Source organism: Oncorhynchus gorbuscha, linkage group LG11 (genome assembly GCF_021184085.1).
Source record: "Oncorhynchus gorbuscha isolate QuinsamMale2020 ecotype Even-year linkage group LG11, OgorEven_v1.0, whole genome shotgun sequence".
In the NCBI taxonomy this organism is placed as follows: Eukaryota; Metazoa; Chordata; class Actinopteri; order Salmoniformes; family Salmonidae; genus Oncorhynchus; species Oncorhynchus gorbuscha.
In genome coordinates, this window is record NC_060183.1 from 77,282,265 (window position 1) to 77,303,396 (window position 21,132).

The 21,132-nt window shown below is 40.5% G+C and overlaps 1 protein-coding gene across 4 annotated transcripts; it reads left to right on the forward strand.

The window, feature by feature from the left end:
- The first annotated feature begins 5,308 nt into the window (after positions 1 to 5,308).
- On the forward strand, positions 5,309 to 20,103 carry hmgcs1 (3-hydroxy-3-methylglutaryl-CoA synthase 1 (soluble)). 4 transcript variants are annotated; one of them, XM_046290562.1, is made up of 11 exons: positions 5,309 to 5,433; positions 7,638 to 7,703; positions 8,658 to 9,115; positions 10,782 to 10,907; positions 12,141 to 12,305; positions 13,263 to 13,431; positions 15,779 to 15,949; positions 16,325 to 16,431; positions 16,754 to 16,879; positions 17,004 to 17,161; positions 17,468 to 20,103. In XM_046290562.1, exons 3-11 carry the CDS (start codon positions 8,668 to 8,670, stop codon positions 17,558 to 17,560), a joined length of 1,563 nt encoding a protein of 520 aa, XP_046146518.1. In that variant the 5' UTR covers positions 5,309 to 5,433; positions 7,638 to 7,703; positions 8,658 to 8,667; the 3' UTR covers positions 17,561 to 20,103. The 4 variants fall into 4 exon arrangements, with proteins under 4 accessions (XP_046146518.1, XP_046146519.1, XP_046146516.1 ...); XM_046290560.1 differs by lacking the exon at positions 5,309 to 5,433 and adding an exon at positions 6,005 to 6,132; XM_046290561.1 differs by lacking the exon at positions 5,309 to 5,433 and adding an exon at positions 6,006 to 6,132 and having other exon boundaries at positions 17,471 to 20,103.
- Positions 20,104 to 21,132: the final 1,029 nt, after the last annotated feature.

A 21,132-nucleotide genomic window follows, 5' to 3' on the forward strand; every position in this document is an offset into this window, starting at 1 on the left:
GTGCATTTCCGGAGCAAACGTGGGGTTTCTCACAATACTCGAGGGAGAAACAATCATATATTTCCTCATTCACAGTGCAACGGGTTCTAAATGTATCGCCAACATTGTAAAAGCCAAGGGTAGACACCATAAAAATGAACAACAGCATCATGTTTGTTAAATGCCCTATTGAGGAAATGTGATCAATATTTTAGTGATCCACGTTAGACGTTCCTCCTAATGGAAAGGCCCCCCCATCCTGTTGATAGGAACTGCTGGACAGCGTGCTTACTACACTTGATATGCGTTTATGGATGAGAAAGTGAATTTGCCATTTCCAAAAATGAGCTAAGTGGGGAATGGGGATTCCCTGCGTTGCGATCTGTTGTTTACGTCAACAGCCAGGGTTTCATTAAATAGGCTTAGGCACTTTACTTCTTAATTGCACATTTAATTAAACTGAAGCATTTGGCGACGTTCAACTTTAATTCATTGGCACAAAACATGCGATAGACAAAAATGTCGCCAAAATTCACTCGCCTAAATAAATCCACTGTAGTAGGCTAGCATAAAAATGGTGGCTTAATAGCCCAGTGATTTAATTAACTTCTAATTTACACATCTGTGTTCAACTTTCCCTTCTTGCGCAATTTATGCATCTCCGCTGTCATCTCCACTGGCCTCTCTTCCTCTTCACCATTAGTTTAGCAGAAGAAGAAAGGCACGGGGTGCGGTCTGCAATCACACTATATTAGATTAAGACGCAAATTTGGCTGTCGAGCAATACAGTGTGTATTCTATAAGTGCATCTGCAATGTAAATTGGGGGCTTATATTTTATGGGATTGTTTACTATAATTACTGCTTGCTTCTGAGAATTTGCTAGAGTTATCTTGTTACATCTGTAACTTATTTGTTTTGTTAGCTGGTATAATTGTTTATCTGTTGGCTAGTGCAAGATGTACTCTTACTCCTCTTAAGGATCGGACTCTTTAAAAAAAAAAATTTTCTATTTCCACCTAAAATGACAAACCCAAATCTAACTGCCTGTAGCTCAGGACCTGAAGCAAGGATATACATATTATTGAAACCAATTGAAAGGAAACATTTTGAAGTTTGTGGAAATGTGAAATTAATGTAGGAGAATATAACACATTAAATCTGGTAAAAGATAATACAAACAAAAAAACGTGTTTTTTTTTTTTTTGTATCTTTGAAACGCATAAGAAAGGACAGATACTGATTAGGATTATAGTTGTAATTTAGATGATGTCCACAAGATGGCAGTGAATGTGCAAAGTTTCAGACTGATCCAGTGACTCCACAATATTTCCTATTAAGCCTGCCAGGAGTTTGCCCAAATGTGCCGAATTGGTAAATGTATACATTTTCAAGTACATAACTATAGAGAACATACACAAATGCTATGGTAATACAAATTTAAGTTTACACACTCCCAGGAATGTCATACATGATGGACCATTAGCTTCCCTACAGAAAAGACACTAACCTTCACACATCTAGATGGCAAGGCGGGTTGGGTGTGATGCCAGAGACAGCAAACTGTGGAACCCAGTTCCTACATTTGAATATAAATATTTATTTTATCAAACAAAAGTATGCTACAGTTTTTCTCTGGGACCCTCAGGATGACAAATCAGAGCAAGATGACTGAATGTAAGTACATTATTTACCTTCAGAGGCGAATGTATCAAACTAGTTGCTGTGATAAAAATGTGTTGTTGTGCACTATCCTCAAACAATAGCATGGTATTTTTTTGCTGTAATATCTACTGTAAATTGGACACTGCAGTTAAGAGTAACAATAATTTAAGCATTCTGCCCAAATAAGACACGTCTATTACCTTTTATTTATTTAACTAGGCAGGTCAGTTAAGAACAAATTCGTATTTTCAATGACAGTCTAAGAACAGTGGGTTGTTCAGGGGCAGAACGAGAGATTTGTACCTTGTCAGCTTGGGGTTTTCGAACTTGCAACCTTTTGATTTCTAGTCCAACACTCTAACCACGAGGCTACCCTGCCGCAGTCTATGTCCTGTAAAGTTGGCTGTTTACAACGTAATTCTAGTCACATTATCGCATGTTGAGCAACAACTGTCCCAGTATAGGGACACCGATCCCGTAGAGGTTTTAATAAGCTCCAAGGATCTTATGTTATTTTCAGAGTTAGACTGGCAATCGCAGCCCAAAAATATTAAATACTCCATCTAAATGTGAAACGATTCTCAATTGCGATAAGGTTCTAGAAACATAAAGACCTTTTATTTTAATGTCACATCAAAATAACTTTTCGAATGCTAAATATACACTTACTGTACCCTGTCTTCTGTAAAAACACACTGTGACATGGAGACATGTCCTTATGGGAACACTAAAACTAACCTTATAAACATGTGTCACAATTGAACCTTTTATTTATTATTTCTCGCTGATATGAAAGACCTTTTCAGCCTTTTAAGCTTTCAAAACCATACTGAGTTTGTTAATATTCAGAATGAGCATCAGGGTTCTTAACAAAACTCCCCCATACTGAAGACATCGAATGACTCTTTTGTGTAATGTAATGGAACTGACATTTGTGTGTGTGTTTGGTAATGTGTGGTGGTGACAAAGAGCCAATGAAATTCTGGATATGGACACATCTGTCTTGTTCTTGCCAGAATATGAACTACACACTATCAGTATTGGGTACAGGCTATAATGAGTCATAATTTTAACTATCAGCATTGAGTAGTGGGTGAGGGCATTCACAGCCAACCAGTCAGACAAGCTCCAGCTAGTCGTTTGTACACTGAATGAGAGTGACTAACAAAATCAGAGCCCCCCCCCCCCCAGTCAGTAATTCAATCATGATAGCTAGCTAGACTAATTTACCAATCTCTCTAAAAAAATATTTTGCTGACATGGGCTAATTGAGTGTCCTGTCAGTGAATGACATAACAATAGAAAAATAGCTGATGCACAACCACATGTCAAAATTGAAAAACTGGGACCTGGGGCCAAAGTCCAGAATTGCATGATATTTACAATCCATATTTGGATAGGTCTCTAAATAACCCACCCAGTTATATATGTTACAACATTTAGTTTTTCAAAACTTTGTATCTGGATCAGAATGATGCGGATTCTGTAATCCTCTTCTTTGCTATCCAGGATCAGACCAGTCTGGCTGTGTTTAAGACGGTTTTCAAGAAAATAATCGGTTCGAATCATTCTGATCCAGATATCACAGGGTCCGGATTTTCAGTGCTTTGAACAGGCCTACACCTTGCCAGCTACTAGGCAGGCTGTGGGTGCTACTGCTACACTGTCAAAGGGAAACAGATGAGTAAACTACTGTACATGAATAAAGAGATACCTTGATTGAAAATAATAGAGCCTGCATCACTTATAGTATTTGACACTTTTCAATAACAATTTACCACATACCTATACAGCAGTCAATTTAATAGAATGAGCCTTTGAATTTCAGTTGCTCACTTTTGTTACATAGAAATGTCTAGGTTGTAGGGCCACCCTGAATCCACCCTTCCTGTGGGATCAAGATAATCCAGATTTTTGGGATCAAAACTTTCCTAATCACTCCCCTTTTTTGAGTTTTGAAAAAAGAAAAAAGAACATTTAATCCTGATTTAAAGATGAGATTGGATGACCAAATCCTTATCCGGAAATACCCAATTCTAACATTTAATTCTATCCTATTGGGGAAATCCTGCAGGTACCTTTGGAAAAACGGGCCCTGGAGATTGCAAAAACCAGGATGCCACCACAGAACTGCAGTATCACATTATACCAATTGAGGTCACTCTTGCCACATGAAAAATACATTTTGTTTTCAAAGCCACTGAACAGGGACATTTTCTAACCCTGTTACATCTAGATACTTAAACAATATGAACATTAAAGGGAGGGGCGTTACTCATTGGTTATTCTTTGATAAATTTGTAAACATTAAAGAGGACAAATATGCATCCTGGAAAAAGTAGGAAAAGATCCAATCAGACAAACATAAAAACAAAGATGTAACTACAATTTAACTCACTAACATCTAAAAACCTAAGACGTTATTGTTATGTTCAACCAACATTTACTGAAAGGTGTCAAGCTTTAGTGGTTTTAGTTTTAACATGATCAATAGGCTCCTAAAAGCACACAATCAGAGATTTTCTTTATCTACAAAAACCTAGCTCTCACATTGCGGTAAAGCATATGAGTGACACCACCTGGTAAACTGTCACTAGTTTGGTTTCAGAGAAATTGATGATCAAGTACACTGGGTTCACTTACAGTGTTACAGTATATTACTATTTCCCATTGTGAGAGCAATGGCAACCCCAGAGCAAGCAAGCCATACTATAGAATAATTTTTCAAGACATGCATTCTGAACTGTAATCTTAAAATGCACCATGCAGTCAGAACACTGTCCCAACATACACGAAACACTTCATGCTATGAAATATTTGAAGCACCGGTTGCTTGAGTACTTTACTTGGGAAACAACGTTGTTGGTTGGGTCAGGACATTGAACACTTGCTGGGCGAGATAGGACCAATAAATATATATTGCTCTTTGACCAAGGCCTAAATAAGGACTCAGTTTTGACTGAATATGGAAGCAATTTTTACCAACAAAACCTCCCAGATATGCAAAAGTCCCCTAAGTTAGCCTATTCTTCCAACATATATTGAATAAAATATTATTTTAGAATATCATGATTATATTTTATTCTGACTGTTGGGTTTATTGTAGAAACAATCTCAGTAGCCTAGCCACCAAGCACATGGTGTATATTTTTACTTCATTTTCCCCAAATATATTCTTTACTTTTTTATTTAACTAGGCAAGTCCGTTAAGAACAAATTCTTATTTACAATGACGGCCTACCCCGGCCAAACAATAATCGGTTGGATAAGTGTTCCTTTTAAAGCAAGAAAGAAAAGAGGAAAGTTCATGATCAATGGCAGGATGAGGAGATCCACCAATTCCAGTCACGTGAACACCCAGCCCCTGGTCGTCAAGGAGACAGTTCAGCTTCCTCGCGGATTCGAGCCTGGAGGTCTCTGACTACCTCGCCAGCAGTCAGACGTGCTCCCTGATTGGTCCGTACTCTCTCACCATACACCGTCATTCACTCACCCCATTGAACCGCTTCGACTGCTGCGGCGCATGGTCTCTCTTTACCTCTCGTTGATTGGTCGGATACGTAAAGGGGTGGGCAATGCCGAAACTTCAGAACTTTGGATCTCTGTTATGATTGGACATGTCTTCGGCACTTGGAAAACGGGGTGTCGTTCACAGGTACAGTACACTCGTCATATATAAATGGGTTGATGTTTTGCATGTTGAAGTCAGTCGTTACTACCAAGAAAGTGTTAAGGGACTAAAGTTTGGCTGGTTATATAATTTAAGTGATAGACCACTTACTTTTTCAAGGTGAGTACACTGATTGATTACGGGATTGCCTTTCTCCAATCCACACGATGGTATACTGGGCTATAGCGGTACAGGCTACTGTAAAAGTAATTATACCTATTAAATAGGCTACACCAATTGTTGGTTCTATGAAACATCTTATGTTAAACTAGGTGACGATACAAGTTAGGCTTCTGTACACACGGGTCGAGATGGTCAACGGAGTGTTCTGTCTGTGATGGATAAATCATCAGTGTTCTGTTATCTACTTTGTAGTCTAATTTGATACGGTAATCTAAATTGATATAGCCTAAGAAACGTTGCTCCAAATTAGTAGCCTAGACGATTATTAATTTAGGTGCATATCAATTTTGCTCCAAGTTAGATTGCTGAGGGGTGCTGAATTAAAATGCAAATTATTTTATGGTATTAGTAGAGTAGATCCTAAATCTAATATTGGATGCATATCGTGCTGTCAGGTGTTGCCATTTTACAAAGTACCACTGTTATTACAAAGTAACAAGCGTGGTACACGAGAGGAACTAGCGTGCTACATTGTAACATTCTACGTCGAACGGTTGTTAAGAGAATTCGAAACGGAAGCTGGTCCGTCCGCTCTTTCGTCCGACTGTGGTCAAATCGAGTTCTGACCTTATGATCTGGTTAGCTAGCCTCTAAGGACAGCAAACAGACATCTTGTCATTACCCTATGATTGTAAGGTAAGATGATACCTATCGTCGATGGTTTTGTGAATGTTCTCGATGACTGATTATGTGAACAGACATATTTTTGCCATAGCTAGTAATCGAATTTCCTACGTAGCTAGCTAGCTGTCATCAACTAGAATTGGATTACATGGCTTGTAGAGATTGTAGCTGTAGTTAGCCCTGTTATAGCTATCATCTTCCACTATATTGTCGTTCTGACACACTTGATGGCAGACCAACCATGGACTTGCAGAGCTAACATTAGCTAGCTAGCTTCCAATCCACTCTATTTCTTGGATTTGTATTAGCCAGTTAACGTTAGCTAGCTAAAAAAAAAATCACGAAAAAGGAGACGATAGAGGAAATAGTAACGCGTAAAGCACGCTAGAGCAATTACTCACTACTGCAAGACATCTGCTGATCACATTGTTTGCTTCCCTGATGATCAACACTTCCCCTATTCCTTTTTTTCTGCGTTAAAGTCGCTCAGTTTTCACCCCGCCCAGTAGGTGGCGTCAATGCACCTTTTGGGATGTAGTCCAAAAATAAAAATTATAATAAGAAGGCTGGTAATGTTTTTCATACTTCCCCCACAAACCAATGTAATCCTTCAGTCAGTTTAAAATGTCTACTCAGATTCCTACACAGGCTCTAACCTGAGAAGGGTAGAAAAAATACCCAATTTTCATACTTGAGTAAAAGTAACCTTAATAGAAAATTACTCAAGTAAAAGTCACCCAGTGAAATACTACTTGAGTAAAATTCTAAAAGTATTTGGTTTTAAATATACTTAAGTATCAAAAGTAAATGTAATTTCTGAAATTTATAATTTAAGTATCAAAAGTATAAATCCTTTCAAATTCCTTATATTAAGCAACATTACTTGACTTAACTGACTTGCCTAGTAAAATAAAGGTTAAATAAAAAATATTATTTAAAAAAATATTTAAATGTTTTATTTACAGATAGCCAGGGACACACTCAGACATCATTTACACATGAGGCATTTGTGTTTAGTGTGTCCACCAGATCAGAAGAAGTAGGGATGACCAGGGATGTTTTCTTGCTAAGTGTTTGAATGGGACCGTTTTCCTGTCCTGCTAAGCATTCAAAATGTAACGAGTACTTTTGGGTGTCAGGAAAAATGCATGGAGTAAAAAGTACATGATTTTCATTAGGAATTAAGTAAAGTAAAGGTTGTCAAAAATATAAACAGTAATTTACAGATACCAAAAAAAACTTTAAGTAGTACTTTACACCACTGATTTTCCCACAGTATTCCCTGCAATGTTTCTGCTGTGAAGTACTGAAGATCCAATAATATTTTTGCTGCTTTCATGATGATATCCAGTCTCTTAGATTTTTTTTGAAAATGTAGTCTGTCCTGTACAATTAACGCAACAAAATCCATCTTCACCATTAATATTTCAGAATCTTTTATCTGATGAATGACATCAATAGACTGCTGGTTATCTGCCATAGCTTCATATTCTCTACTCTCTCAACAATTTTCACAGCCTCTGCATAGAAGACCTGCTCGACAGCCCTGATCCTCGCTACATTGACCTCCTTCACCCTAACAGGTGAATTCTCAGTGAATTCTGGAATGTGATTCCCATCACAATTACAGCATTCTGCCTCCTCGGACTCTTCAACACTGATAAACTCTCTGCAAATACTTGACCTGTGGCCAAAGGTTTTACGTTTTATAACGTTGAAATAGTTTTTGTACATGAGCTCATAATACAGGTTAAATGACATTCCCCAACTATTACCAGCATGTTGTCCCTAAACCATGAAGCCTCGATATCCAGCGAGTCACCAGAGATGACACCTTCATTCGGAGCCCGACTCTGAAAATCGTCATTTTCCACGTTGAAAGTTTAAATAGCCACAAAGCTTTTTCCTCTTGCTCTTTCAATACACATGTAATCACTATGATACCACTCCTGGTCAATCTGACCCGACTCCACCTTGTCTGTCACCATCTTAGTAACCGCGAACAGGTCTCCCAAATAAACATCCTTATTCATGAAACATAATCCAACCAGAAACTGCTGTTCATTTCCAACTTGTGCTATTTTAGCTCCATTGTTGTTTATTATCATTATTATGATCATCCAGTCATTCTTTAATTATTTTGCCTTTATTTAACTAGGCAAGTCATTTAAGAACAAACTCCTATTTAGGAACAGTGGGTTAACTTCCTTGTTCAGGGGCGGAACGACAGATTTTTACCTTGTCAGCTCCGGGATTCGATCTTGCAACCTTTCAGTTAGTTCAAAGCTCGAACCACTAAGCTACCTGCCGCCCCATTCTTATAACAGCTTCAGAATGATTAGACTGCTAAGTGTCTTTGTGCAGAAGGTCAGTGGTTCGTGCCCCCTGGTCTGGATAACGACGTGAACTACTCTGTTGCACTTAATTCTCAGCCCGTATCAACCTACTGACCTCACATTCCACCATGAATAAAAATCTCCATATATTAACATCTCTAAAACCTCTCTTCATCCTTGTCTTCTCTCTGTCCCAACCAGCTCATACAGAATGCCTGGATCAGCCCCAGCCAACGGCGAGGCCACGTGGCCCAAAGATGTGGGCATCATCGCCCTGGAGATCTACTTCCCCTCACAGTACGTGGACCAGGCCGAGCTGGAGCAGTTTGATGGCGTGTCGGCCGGCAAGTACACGGTGGGCCTAGGCCAGGCGCGTATGGGCTTCTGCTCGGACCGCGAGGACATCAACTCCCTCTGCCTGACGGTGGTCCAGCGGCTGATGGAAAGGAACGGCCTCTCCTACGACCAGGTGGGCCGTTTGGAGGTGGGCACTGAAACCATCATCGACAAGTCCAAGTCAGTGAAGACGGTGGTGATGCAGTTGTTCGAGGAATCGGGCAACACGGATGTGGAGGGGATTGACACGACCAACGCTTGCTATGGGGGCACCGCCGCCCTCTTCAACGCCGTCAACTGGGTGGAGTCTAGCTCCTGGGACGGTGAGAGGCGTTGCTTTTAACGTTGTGTTGACATTGTCTATTGTGGTGTGTTTGACTGTGTGTGACTGTCTATTTTAGTCAAATATTTGACTGAAGAACACATAAGATGTATTTCCTAAGTCTGACACACTGCCTCTAAATGGACCTACCTTAGACTTAGTATGCTGACAATAGAATAACCGTAAATCAAATGTATCAGTCCATTTTTATTTATTTTTATTTTATTTCACCTTTATTTAACCAGGTAGGCTAGTTGAGAACAAGTTCTCATTTGCAACTGCGACCTGGCCAAGATAAAGCATAGCAGTGTGAACAGACAACACAGAGTTACACAATTAACTAGTCAACAATTAACAAGTCAATAACACAGTAGAAAAAAGGGGGAGTCTAAATACAATGTGTCAAAAGGCATGAGGTAGGCGAATAATTAAAGTTTTGCAGATTAGCACTGGAGTGATAAATGATCAGATGGTCATGTACAGGTAGAGATATTGGTGTGCAAAAGAGCAGAAAAGTAAATAAATAAAAACAGTATGGGAATGAGGTAGGTGAAAATGGGTGGGCTATTTACCGATAGACTATGTACAGCTGCAGCGATCGGTTAGCTGCTCAGATAGCTGATGTTTGAAGTTGGTGAGGGAGATAAAAGTCTCCAACTTCAGCGATTTTTGCAGTTCGTTCCAGTCACAGGCAGCAGAGTACTGGAACGAAAGGCGGCCAAATGAGGTGTTGGCTTTAGGGATGATCAGTGAGATACACCTGCTGGAGCGCGTGCTACTAATGGGTGTTGCCATCGTGACCAGTGAACTGAGATAAGGCGGAGCTTTACCTAGCATGGACTTGTAGATGACCTGGAGCCAGTGGGTCTGGCGACGAATATGTAGCGAGGGCCAGCCGACTAGAGCATACAAGTCGCAGTGGTGGGTGGTATAAGGTGTTTTAGTGACAAAACGGATGGCATTGTGATAGACTGCATCCAGTTTGCTGAGTAGAGTGTTGGAAGCCATTTTGTAGATGACATCGCCAAAGTCGAGGATCGGTAGGATAGTCAGTTTTACTAGGGTAAGCTTGGCGGCGTGAGTGAAGGAGGCTTTGTTGCGGAATAGAAAGCCGACTCTTGATTTGATTTTCGATTGGAGATGTTTGATATGAGTCTGGAAGGAGAGTTTGCAGTTTAGACAGACACCTAGGTACTTATAGATGTCCACATATTCAAGGTCGGAACCATCCAGGGTGGTGATGCTAGTCGGGCGTGCGGGTGCAGGCAGCGATCGGTTGAAAAGCATGCATTTGGTTTTACTAGCGTTTAAGAGCAGTTTGGAGGCCACGGAAGGAGTGTTGTATGGCATTGAAGCTCGTTTGGAGGTTAGATAGCACAGTGTCCAATGACGGGCCGAAAGTATATAGAATGGTGTCGTCTGCGTAGAGGTGGATCAGGGAATCGCCCGCAGCAAGAGCAACATCATTGATATATACAGAGAAAAGAGTCGGCCCGAGAATTGAACCTTGTGGCACCCCCATAGAGACTGTCAGAGGACCGGACAGCATGCCCTCCGATTTGACACACTGAACATAATGAGAGAAGAAATAATCTGTTATTCATAAAGAATATTCAGTACTTGTGTTACCCGTCTGCTTACTGCTGTCTCTTTCTGCCCCCCTGCAGGTCGTTATGCCCTGGCGGTGGCAGGAGACATTGCAGTTTACGCCACAGGAAGTGCCCGGCCGACAGGGGGCGCCGGTGCGATAGCCATGTTGGTAGGGCCCAACGCCCCACTGGCTTTTGACAGAGGTAGGTCAATATCCTACTGTGTGTAAATAGTTGATGTTGACACGCTGACTGAAGCATGACTCCCCCCAGCTTGTTTATTATAGACACAGTTCCTCTGTTGTTTGTTTAAGTCATTCGGGTCAATATCAGTTCAACAGTACACCTCAGACCTATTGTATTGACACACACATGCATACATACACATGCATACATACACACACAATATCACTCACTGCTTATCTTACTGACGAATACACAGCTTTGTTTACATTTCAACAAGCCATGCGTCAAAGACACCGCCAGTACGTTTCCATCTCATAGATAACTGGATGAACGTTCATCCAGTTTCTGTCTGAATTCATGTGATGCTGTACAACCGGGTTGGGGTCAATCCCAAAACAATTCCGGTCAATTCGGGAAGTACACTGAAATTCAGTGGTGGAAAAAGTACCACATTTTCATACTTAGGTAAAAAATAAAGATACATTTTTAAAAGAAAATGACTCAAGTAAAAGTGAAAGTCACCCAGTAAAATACTACTTGAGTAAAAGTTTTTTTTTAAGTGTTTGGTTTTAATGTACTTAAGTATAAAAAGTAAAAGTATAAATCATTTAAAATGTCTTATATTAATTTACAGATAGCCAGGGGCACAGTTCAAAACTCAAGACATCATTTACAAACTAAGCACTTTTGTTTAGTTAGTCTGCGAGATCAGAGGCAGTAGAGATGACCAGGGATGTTCACTTGATAAGTGCGTGAATTAGACAAGTTTCCTGTCCTGCTAAGCATTCTAAATGTAATGAGCACTTTTGGGTGTCAGAGAAAATGTATGGAGTAAAAAGTACATTATTTTCTTTATGAATGTAGTGGAGTAAAAGTTGTCAAAAATATAACAAGTAAAGTACAGATACCCCAAAACACTACGTAAGCAGTTCTTAAAAGTACTTTACACTGCCTCTGAAATTCCAATTCCCTTCAATGCTTTTCAATGAGGAATTGGAATTTGGTTTACTTTCTGAATTGACTAGAATTAAAAATGGAATTGACCCCAACCCTGCTCTACAATGGGCCATTTTTTATTTTATTTCTATAAATGTCACCTTTATTTAACCAGGTAGGCTAGTTGAGAACAAGTTCTCATTTACAACTGTGACCTGGCCAAGATAAAGAAAAGCAAAGCAATGCAACAAAAAAACAACAACAACAACAGAGTTACACATGGAATAAAATGGTGCATCATGTTTGACCTTGCAGGTCTGCGGGGTACACACATGCAGCACGCCTACGACTTCTACAAGCCAGACATGGCGTCAGAATACCCTGTGGTGGACGGAAAGCTGTCTATCGAGTGCTACCTCAGCGCGTTAGATTGCTGTTACTCTGTCTACCGCAACAAGATCCATGCACAGTGGCAAAGAGGTGAGAGAAATGAGCATTTGTACATTTTGTAAGATGCACATTGCTTGTTTAAAACATTTGATAACAACATTGTTCATTTCAATGCATCCACCTTTTCAACATGCCTTGGTCAATTCAAACACTCAGGTCAATTCAAACACTTTAGGCTAAATCCTAAGTAGGTAAAGTGAGCTTAGGCCAGGCCTATAGTTCCCTTTATAGTCTTAAGTAGTTAACTAGGGTTCCTTTCCACTGCGGCCTGAAATTGGTTTAGTTAAAGTAGCATGTTGCTAATGTCATCGCAGAGGGTATTTAGGTTAGGTACAAGATTGGACAGTGATCCTGAATAGTTTGTCCTTGTGTCACCCACCTCTGTAGTATCAGAGACCATTTTAACCAAAGCTCGTCTTTTTTCCCACTGTCAATATCAATATGGAACTTATCCGACCATGAGCTTGATTGAATTCTTGTTACGGCCTTTCTAGCAGACCTGGGTCAAATGCATTATGCCAAATACTTTCAAATACTTCCATTATGTGTATTTCAGGTGTGCTTGACATAGTTTATAGTTTGGGACTAGTCCATTGTTTCTGTTGTTCCTGAGATAGCTTGGGTATTTTAAAAGTATTTGATACTGTTGTATTTAACCCCAGTCTACTCGGTTTTATCATTGACCATCTGGGTAAAATGGTGTATTTGGTTTTAAATTAGATGAGTTTATTAGTTACATGCACAGGGTTGCGGGGGACAGGGGGAGCAGCTAGGTGACTAGTGGTGGCTATTCAGCAGCCTGATGGTCTGGTGGTAGAAGCTATTGGGCCAGTCTTACAGTTTTTGCCACAATGCTCAAATACTGCCCACGTCTGAGTGATTGAAGCGGGGAGAACAGACAGTGGCAGCTGACCTCTATGATGATGGTCTTGGCTTTCCTGCGACACCGGTCAGTTTGGCTCAAAACATGTCCTATGTTCTACACAGAGGGTGTGGACAAGCGTTTCAGCCTGGAGGACTTTGGCTACATGGTGTTCCACTCTCCCTACTGCAAGCTGGTGCAGAAGTCCTTAGCCCGTCTGGTGCTCAGTGACTTCCTCAGCCACCCCAGGTCCAACACAGAGACTGGACCATTCAGTGGCCTGGAGGCTTTCAGGTTAGAACTCCACCATTAGGCTTGCACCTTATTAGCTACGTAGTGCACTACCTTTTGATTGGTCATAAATCACCATAGATATATTATTCCCACACACATCTGCAATTTAAAATAAATACATATTGAACCTTTATTTAACTAGGCAAGTCAGTAAAAAAAACTACAGGATCGGTGCCCCCCCCCCCCCCCCCGGGACGGTTGAGCTAATGTAGGCTAATGTGATTAGCATGAGGCTGTAAGTAACAAGAACATTTCCCAGGACATAGACATATCTGATATGGGCAGAAAGCTTAAATTATTTTTTTTATTTTACTGTACTGTCCAATTTACAGTAGCTATTACAGTGAAAGAATGCAATGCTATTGTTTGAGGAGAGTGTTCAGTTATGAACTTGAAAATGTATTAATAAAACAATTAGACACATTTGGGCAGTCTTGATACAACATTTTGAACAGAAATACAATGGTTTATTGACTCAGTCTAAAACTTTGCACATACACTGCCATCTAGTGGCCAGAATCGAAATTGTGCCCAACCTGGAATAGTACATTGTGACCTCTTGCATTTCAAAGATGATGGGGGGGGGATTATTTTTTATTTTTTTGTATTATCTTTTACCAGATCTAATGTGCTATATTCTCCTACGTTAATTTCACATTTCCACAAACTTCAAAGTGTTTCCTTTCAAACGGTATAAAGAATATGCATATCCTTGCTGCAGGTCTAGAGCTACAGGCAGTTAGATTTGGGTATGTAATTTTAGGCGGAAATTGAAAAAAAGGGTCCGATCCTTATGAAGTTTAGAACAAATTAATATTTTATAATGACGGCCTACCCCAGCCAAACCCTATCCCGGACGACGCTGGGCCAATGGTGCGCCGCCCAATGGGATTCACAATCACGGCCGGTTGTGATACAGCCTGGAATCGAACCAGGGTCTGTAGTGATGCCTCTAGCACTGTGATGAAGTGCCTTAGACTACTGCGCCACTCGGAAGCCAAAATGGCACATTTATTCAAGTAATTACGATCCTCCAAACATAATCCAACCAAGATTACCATAACTCCTGGTTGGAATACAAATATTAAATATTATTGAACCTTTATTTACATAGGGAAGTCCCAGAGAGCACTGCTTCACAAAAACGCAGCAAAAAAAGACCATTTACATAATAAGGGTGTTACAATTACAACAACAAAGGTGAGAGCATGATAAATTCCAAAAATCTCAAATGCGATGCTGTTCCAGTTTGTCCCCAGAATAGCATGTAAACGGCTCTAAAATACAGAGCCTTTGGTAAGTATCCCTGACTTTTTCCACATAGTGTTACTTTAAAGCCTTAATCTAAAATAAAATAAAATGTAATTAAAAATCCTCAGCAATCTACACAAAATACCCCATAATGACAATGGAAAACAGGTTTTAAGATTTTTTTGCAAATGTATAAAAACAGAAATACCTTATTTACACAGACCCTTTGCTATGCGACTCAACATTGAGCTCAGGTGCATCCTGTTTTCATTGGTTATCTTTGAGATGTTTCAACAAATTGATTGGAGTCCACCTGTGGTAAATTCAATTGATTGGACATGATTTGGAAAGGCACACACCTGTCTATATAAAGTTCCCACCGTTAACAGTGCATGTCAGAGCAAAAACCAAGCCGTGAGGTCGAAGGAATTGACCGTCGAGCACCGAGACAGGATTGTGTCAAGGCACAGATCTGGGGAAGGGTACCAAAAAATGTCCGTAGCATTGAAGGTCCCCAACAACACGGTGGCCTCCATCATTCTTAAATGGAAGAAGTTTGGAACCACCAAGACTCTTCCTAGAGTAATTGAGGGAGAAGGGCCTTGGTCAGGGAGGTGACCAAGAACCCGATGGTCATTCTGACCTCTGATCTAACATCTCTGGAGAGAACTGCAAATAGCTTTGTAGCAACACTCCCCATCCACCCTGACAGAGCATGAGAGGATCTGCAGAGAAGAATGGGAGAAACTCTCCAAATACAGGTGTGCAAACTTGTAGCATCATACCCAAGAAGACTCGAGGCTGTAATCGCTGCTAAAGGTGCTTCAACAAAGTACTGAGTAAATGCTCTGAATACTTATGTAAATGTGATATTTCCGATTTTTTTTTTTTATACATTTGCAAAAAATTCTAAAAACCTGTTTTTGCTTTGTCATTATGGAGTCTTGTGTATAGATATCTGGGGAAAAAAATATTTAATTGATTTTAGAATAAGACTTATAACGTAACAAAATGACGGGGTCTGAATACTTTCCGAAGGCACTGTATGTATATATGACTCTAAATGGCTTTATCCTTCCCTCTATGTGCTGAGCAGGGAGGTGAAGCCGGAAGAGACCTACTTCAACAGGGATGTGGAGAAGGCCTTCATGAAGGCCAGCACAGAGATGTTTGATCAGAAGACCAAGGCTTCCCTCCTCGTCTCCAACCAGAATGGCAACATGTACACCCCCTCTGTCTACGGCTGCCTTGCTTCTGTCATCGCACAGTAAGTCTCGTATGAATCGGAGTAAATTCATTTTTACATAAAATGTACTACTTTTAATTATTACATGAACATACTACTTGAATTAGTCATTCGTAAGAAGAAATTCACATAAGTGTCATTATTACTGTGTAATTATGTCTGAAAGTACAGTGTGACAAAGTTTGTAATCACTCTGTGTTACATTGTCCTTACTGACCTATGCACAGTTTAAATACAGTATAACTGTGTTATTACAATAGTTATACAGTACTTACATGTATCTCAGTACTGTAGCAATAAGGACACTGTAATTAAGTGTTGCTGAAATGATAGTTATGGAGAGGCACACATAGGAGAGTGTGTGTGTGTGTGTGTAACACGTTTGTTCCTGGACAGACACACACCTCAGCACCTGGCGGGCCAGAGAATCGGCCTGTTCTCCTACGGCTCAGGATTTGCCGCCACACTCTACTCCCTCCGAGTCTCCCAGGACGCCACGCCTGGTAGGTTCACCTCACACTGGGGTCGTCACCTGTAAGGGATGGGGGAAACATCTTGTCTATAGAGATGGGTTCCACTGATATTTACGCTCCAAGGAACTAGAAATGAACCAGTCTAGTCTTGACACTTCTGGATTAGATGGCTGGGAAAATGAGGCAAAAGAGAGGAAAGAGAATTGTCTAGTGCTAGGGTTTATGAACTGAGCTGGCTGTTTTTGGACTGAGCATTGGTTATTAAGTTGAAATCTGAATGAGTAGGTATTGGGTCTTTCCCGGGGGGGGGTCTGTATTTATTGTCTGTTGGTTGGCCGTCTCCCTCCCTCAGGCTCTGGATTGGATAAGCTCTGTGCCAGCCTTTGTGACCTCAAGGCCAGACTGGACTCCAGGAGGAAGGTGTCACCTGCCATGTTTGCTGAAAACATGCAGCTGAGGGAAGATACCCACCACCTAGGTATGACACACACACACACACACAAACTACACTCACATTACTCACACACACACACACAGAAAGGCTTGAGCCTTTATTGAACTCATGTTTCATTTGAAGCCATGCCCGTCCCTTTCCCATCCAGCACCGTACGTGCCCCAGGGCGCTGTGGAGGAGCTGTTTCCTGGGACGTGGTATCTGACCCGGGTGGACGAAAAGCACCGTCGGGAGTACTCCAGACGCTCCCTGAACGACGACTTGCCCCTGGAGGCTGGCCTGGTCAACTCCACCACAGCCACTGAGGTACAATACAATTGTATTGTTCAACGTAAATCGGAAATCAAATCATTTATAAATTAAATAATATTCCCAACCTCGCAGACACTACTCATACACAAACTAGTGGCTGGAAGCAGCACATTGTAAGGAGGCTAGGTCACTGAGAGACATTTAGTTTGCATGCAGGCACCACACATAAAAATAACAATGCACACAGAGACAGAAAAAAACAAGCTCCCATTGTTCCATATTAAATCATTATATTAGCTACATAAAAAGTGACATTAGAAAACAGGAACTGTTTTTTACGTGTTGCATCCTTATTCCCAGCAGCACATCCCAAGCCCAGTGAAGAAGATGCCCCGCCTCCCCGCCTCCACAGCTGGTCCTGAGGCGGTCACCGTTAGCAATGGGGATCATTAAGCTAAGCTTACCTCTGTGAGGTACAGGTAGACATGGAGGACGATCAACAAAGGACATTGGAAACACAATTATAATGCTAGCAGAGAGGACCCCCCCCCCCCGTGCACCTTCTCCTCGGAGATATGTTTTCTAACATATTGCTGAATGCTGCGTAAAACCAAGCTATTTAACGATCACATCGTAGAATTTATCTTCAACCATCATTGCTCTCAATTATGTAACAGGGAGTAATATTATATGAAATGTGTGTGTTCCATTGGATGCATGGAAAGGAAAGTGTTTGTCAAGGTAGCAGACATTCCTGAAACTAAAATCCTCAAGATTCCACATAATTCCACAGCCAGGGTGAAAAAATCAGATTTCGGCTATTAAGATTATGTTTTGCATAAATTTGCATTTCCCTTTTTCAAAAAGAATAAAATAAAGTATTTATAGCCCAACAAATTCAACAAGTTCTTTTTTATTTAATTTTGGACCAATTCTTTGTTAAAAATATTTTTTATCTTTCTTATCATGGCACAAACTTAACAGTGGATGAAGAAAAAAAATCATAGTACATTTATTTAATCCGGGTATTGAAACAAAATGTTGGAGAAGAAAAGTAGAAGGGATGAAAAATAGAAGCTCCATCTTAAGTCAACTATTATCTTCACTCGTAGCATCAAGAGGAAATGGAAGCTTGAGGAACAAGACTGCCTGCAGGCCTTTGGGGATAAAAAGGGAAGTGAGGCCTCTTAACTCTTGTTTGTTTATCAAATGCTGCTGCTACCGTTGCAACTTGCTGTAATTACTTTTTTAAAACCTTTATTTAACTAGGCAAGTCAGTTAAGAACATATTCTTATTTTCAATGACTGCCTAGGAACAGTGGGTTAACTGCCTGTTCAGGGGCAGAACGACAGATTTGTACCTTTTCAGCTCGGGGTTATGAACTTGCAACCTTCCGGTTACTAGTCCAACACTCTAACCACTAGGCTACCCTGACTTGAGCTGTACAAAGCAGCTACACCCCTACTATACCTTAAGTTTGACCGATTTCAGAATACTTCCATTTGCTATGTAGGGGAAACATAATAATTATGTGGGCGCTTATATTTATCCTATTTCACACGTGTGAATTGGAAATGAGTTTTTTTGCATATCCCAACTCCCCCTGAGATACCCTTGGAGAGTGGGGTCACGTCCAGGGATCAGACGTTATTGACTGCAACCCTGGAGCAATTAGGGTTAAGTACCTTGCTCAAGGGCACATCAACAGATGTTTCACCTACTCGGCTGGGGTATTCGAACCAGCGACCTTTCAGTTACTTGCCCATTATTCTTAACCGCTACACTACTAATAGTCAGAATTTGTTTTCTCTTAGGACTCCTTGTTATACCACCATGGACAAATATCAGGGAAGAGGGACTGAACGGTCTGAGTTACATTTAAGTAATTTAGCAGATGCTCTTATCCAGAGACGCTTACAATAGTGAGTTCATACATGTTCATATTGTTTTGTACAAGTTCCCCGTGGGAATCGTAACCCACAACCCTGGCGTTGCAAGCTCTTTGCCCTACCAACTGAGCAACAATTCAACATGTTTAAATCATGTGATCAATGTTTCCCGCGGTGGTGATTGCACTACAGACTAAAACGGTGAAATGCTTCAATTGAGCATGCCGTTTTTATCAGAGCTTTAATTCTCACCAGGCTCTGATAATCTATACAATATGTAAAATAACATTTTGTTTGAGTTCTTGTTTGTCCTTAAATATTTTTGGGGGGGAAAACATTTCGGCAGATAAATCTATTTCCTGGAATTACGTAAATTGACATGGTTAATTTAGTCTCCGTGCAGAAACTTTTAAATCAGTTTTAAAAGACATATGTCCAACAAGTTATTGTTTTAATGTAGTGTGTTGAAGAAAGTCATGTCCTGAAAGGTTTGTGTTTTCTCCGAGGTCTCAAACATTTATTTTTTTTTCGTTTTTTTTCCCCCCCGTTTTTTTTTTTAACACTGACAGGGATAGGACTAGTTATAGACTGTAAAGAAACCAAATCTTGACACAGGCAGAAAATGCTCAGGCAGAAATACCTGCAAACATCAGCCTTAAAGGGAACAGAGTTGGGGGCATACTTATTTTTTCTTTCACATAAATGTTTTGCATTTCCTCTGCAACGTTGGGCGACAAGAGTTGTAGTCCCATTTCCAATCTCTCAAGTTTGAGAAGCCTTACAATAAGCATGTACTAAATGTAGAAACTAGCTATACTCATGATAATGTACAGATATTTTAATTTTTAACAGCCAAGATAAGTTGCCTCTGTTTATATCTGTGTATGGCTGATGTTTACATTGTTTCTCTGAGATCAGATAATAAAAAAAAAAAAATAATTGGTGGGTAATGTATAGTACTAAGATTATTTATATTTGTAGATATAAATAAATTGGCGTCTGATCAAGTGTCTCTTTTATAGCAACGATCTGTATAGAGATGATGTAATAACAATGTAGAGATGTATTAAGAGATGAACTGAATAATAAATATATGTTCATTTAAAGTGGCTGTTTCCTGATTATTATATGGCTGTAGGGTGGGGGTATCCAGACTTCCATACCTTTATAGATGCTGTAAAAAGGCCAATGGAACTCAACCAAAACAAACAACTCTATGTGAAAGAGATGTGTCGCGCTGCATCGCGCTGCATGAGGCAAATAGAAAATGCCTCTGTTAAATACACATGTATGTTATTAAAGTGATGCTAATGCAATTATTATTTGTCGTTCTGAAAATATCCTCAGTCCACAGTGCTCTTTCATATTGCTACAACATACCTGTAGAGGTCTCTTGAGGCTCCCAGGAGGCAGGAGATCGTTTCAAGGGTCTGAGTAGAGTCACTCCAAGCCTTCCACCCACTGCCTTCCACCTAGGCCCAGAGGTGTTTTCTCAAAGTGGTTCCTGGGCCAGAGGGGTTTGTTGGTGGGGAAGCATTGCTGTGTCACTATTGTTCCATTTTCTTCCAGGGGCTCCCTCGTTCTCTCGTGGTGGTGGTGATTTATTGCTGTGGTCAGTTGGCTGTCATATTTTGGATCAAATTACCCAGCACATGAATGATGTCCACCTGGATGGTCAGTTTCCTGGGCCAGAGGTGGGAGCAGTTCCTGGTTGGGTCCTGAGCCAGTCTTCCATCTGGGGGCTGAATGATGACCTTCCTAGTTCTCACCTGGTGGGTGTTATTCATCCCACACTACCAGTAAGGCTTAATCACTTATTGGGCCAAAAGTGTTGTTAGAAGGTGGGTGTAATTTGGGGATAGGGGTCAAATTGGTACAGTTTTGTATAGAGAATCAAGGGAGGGAAATTACACAGGAACTCCAGTGCAAAGGTTCAAAGGTAAAGACACAAGCAAACAAAAACCAGATAGTGGGAAAGCTTAATACCTTTACACTTTTAAAAAAACTGACGATTGTAAATCTTCACACCATTCTGTGTGTGTGTGTGTCCATCCGTGTGTGCCTGTGCAAGTACATGTGTTCTGCTATACATTTTATGTCATGGCATCAACATGTTTGTGTGTTTTATTTCAGAT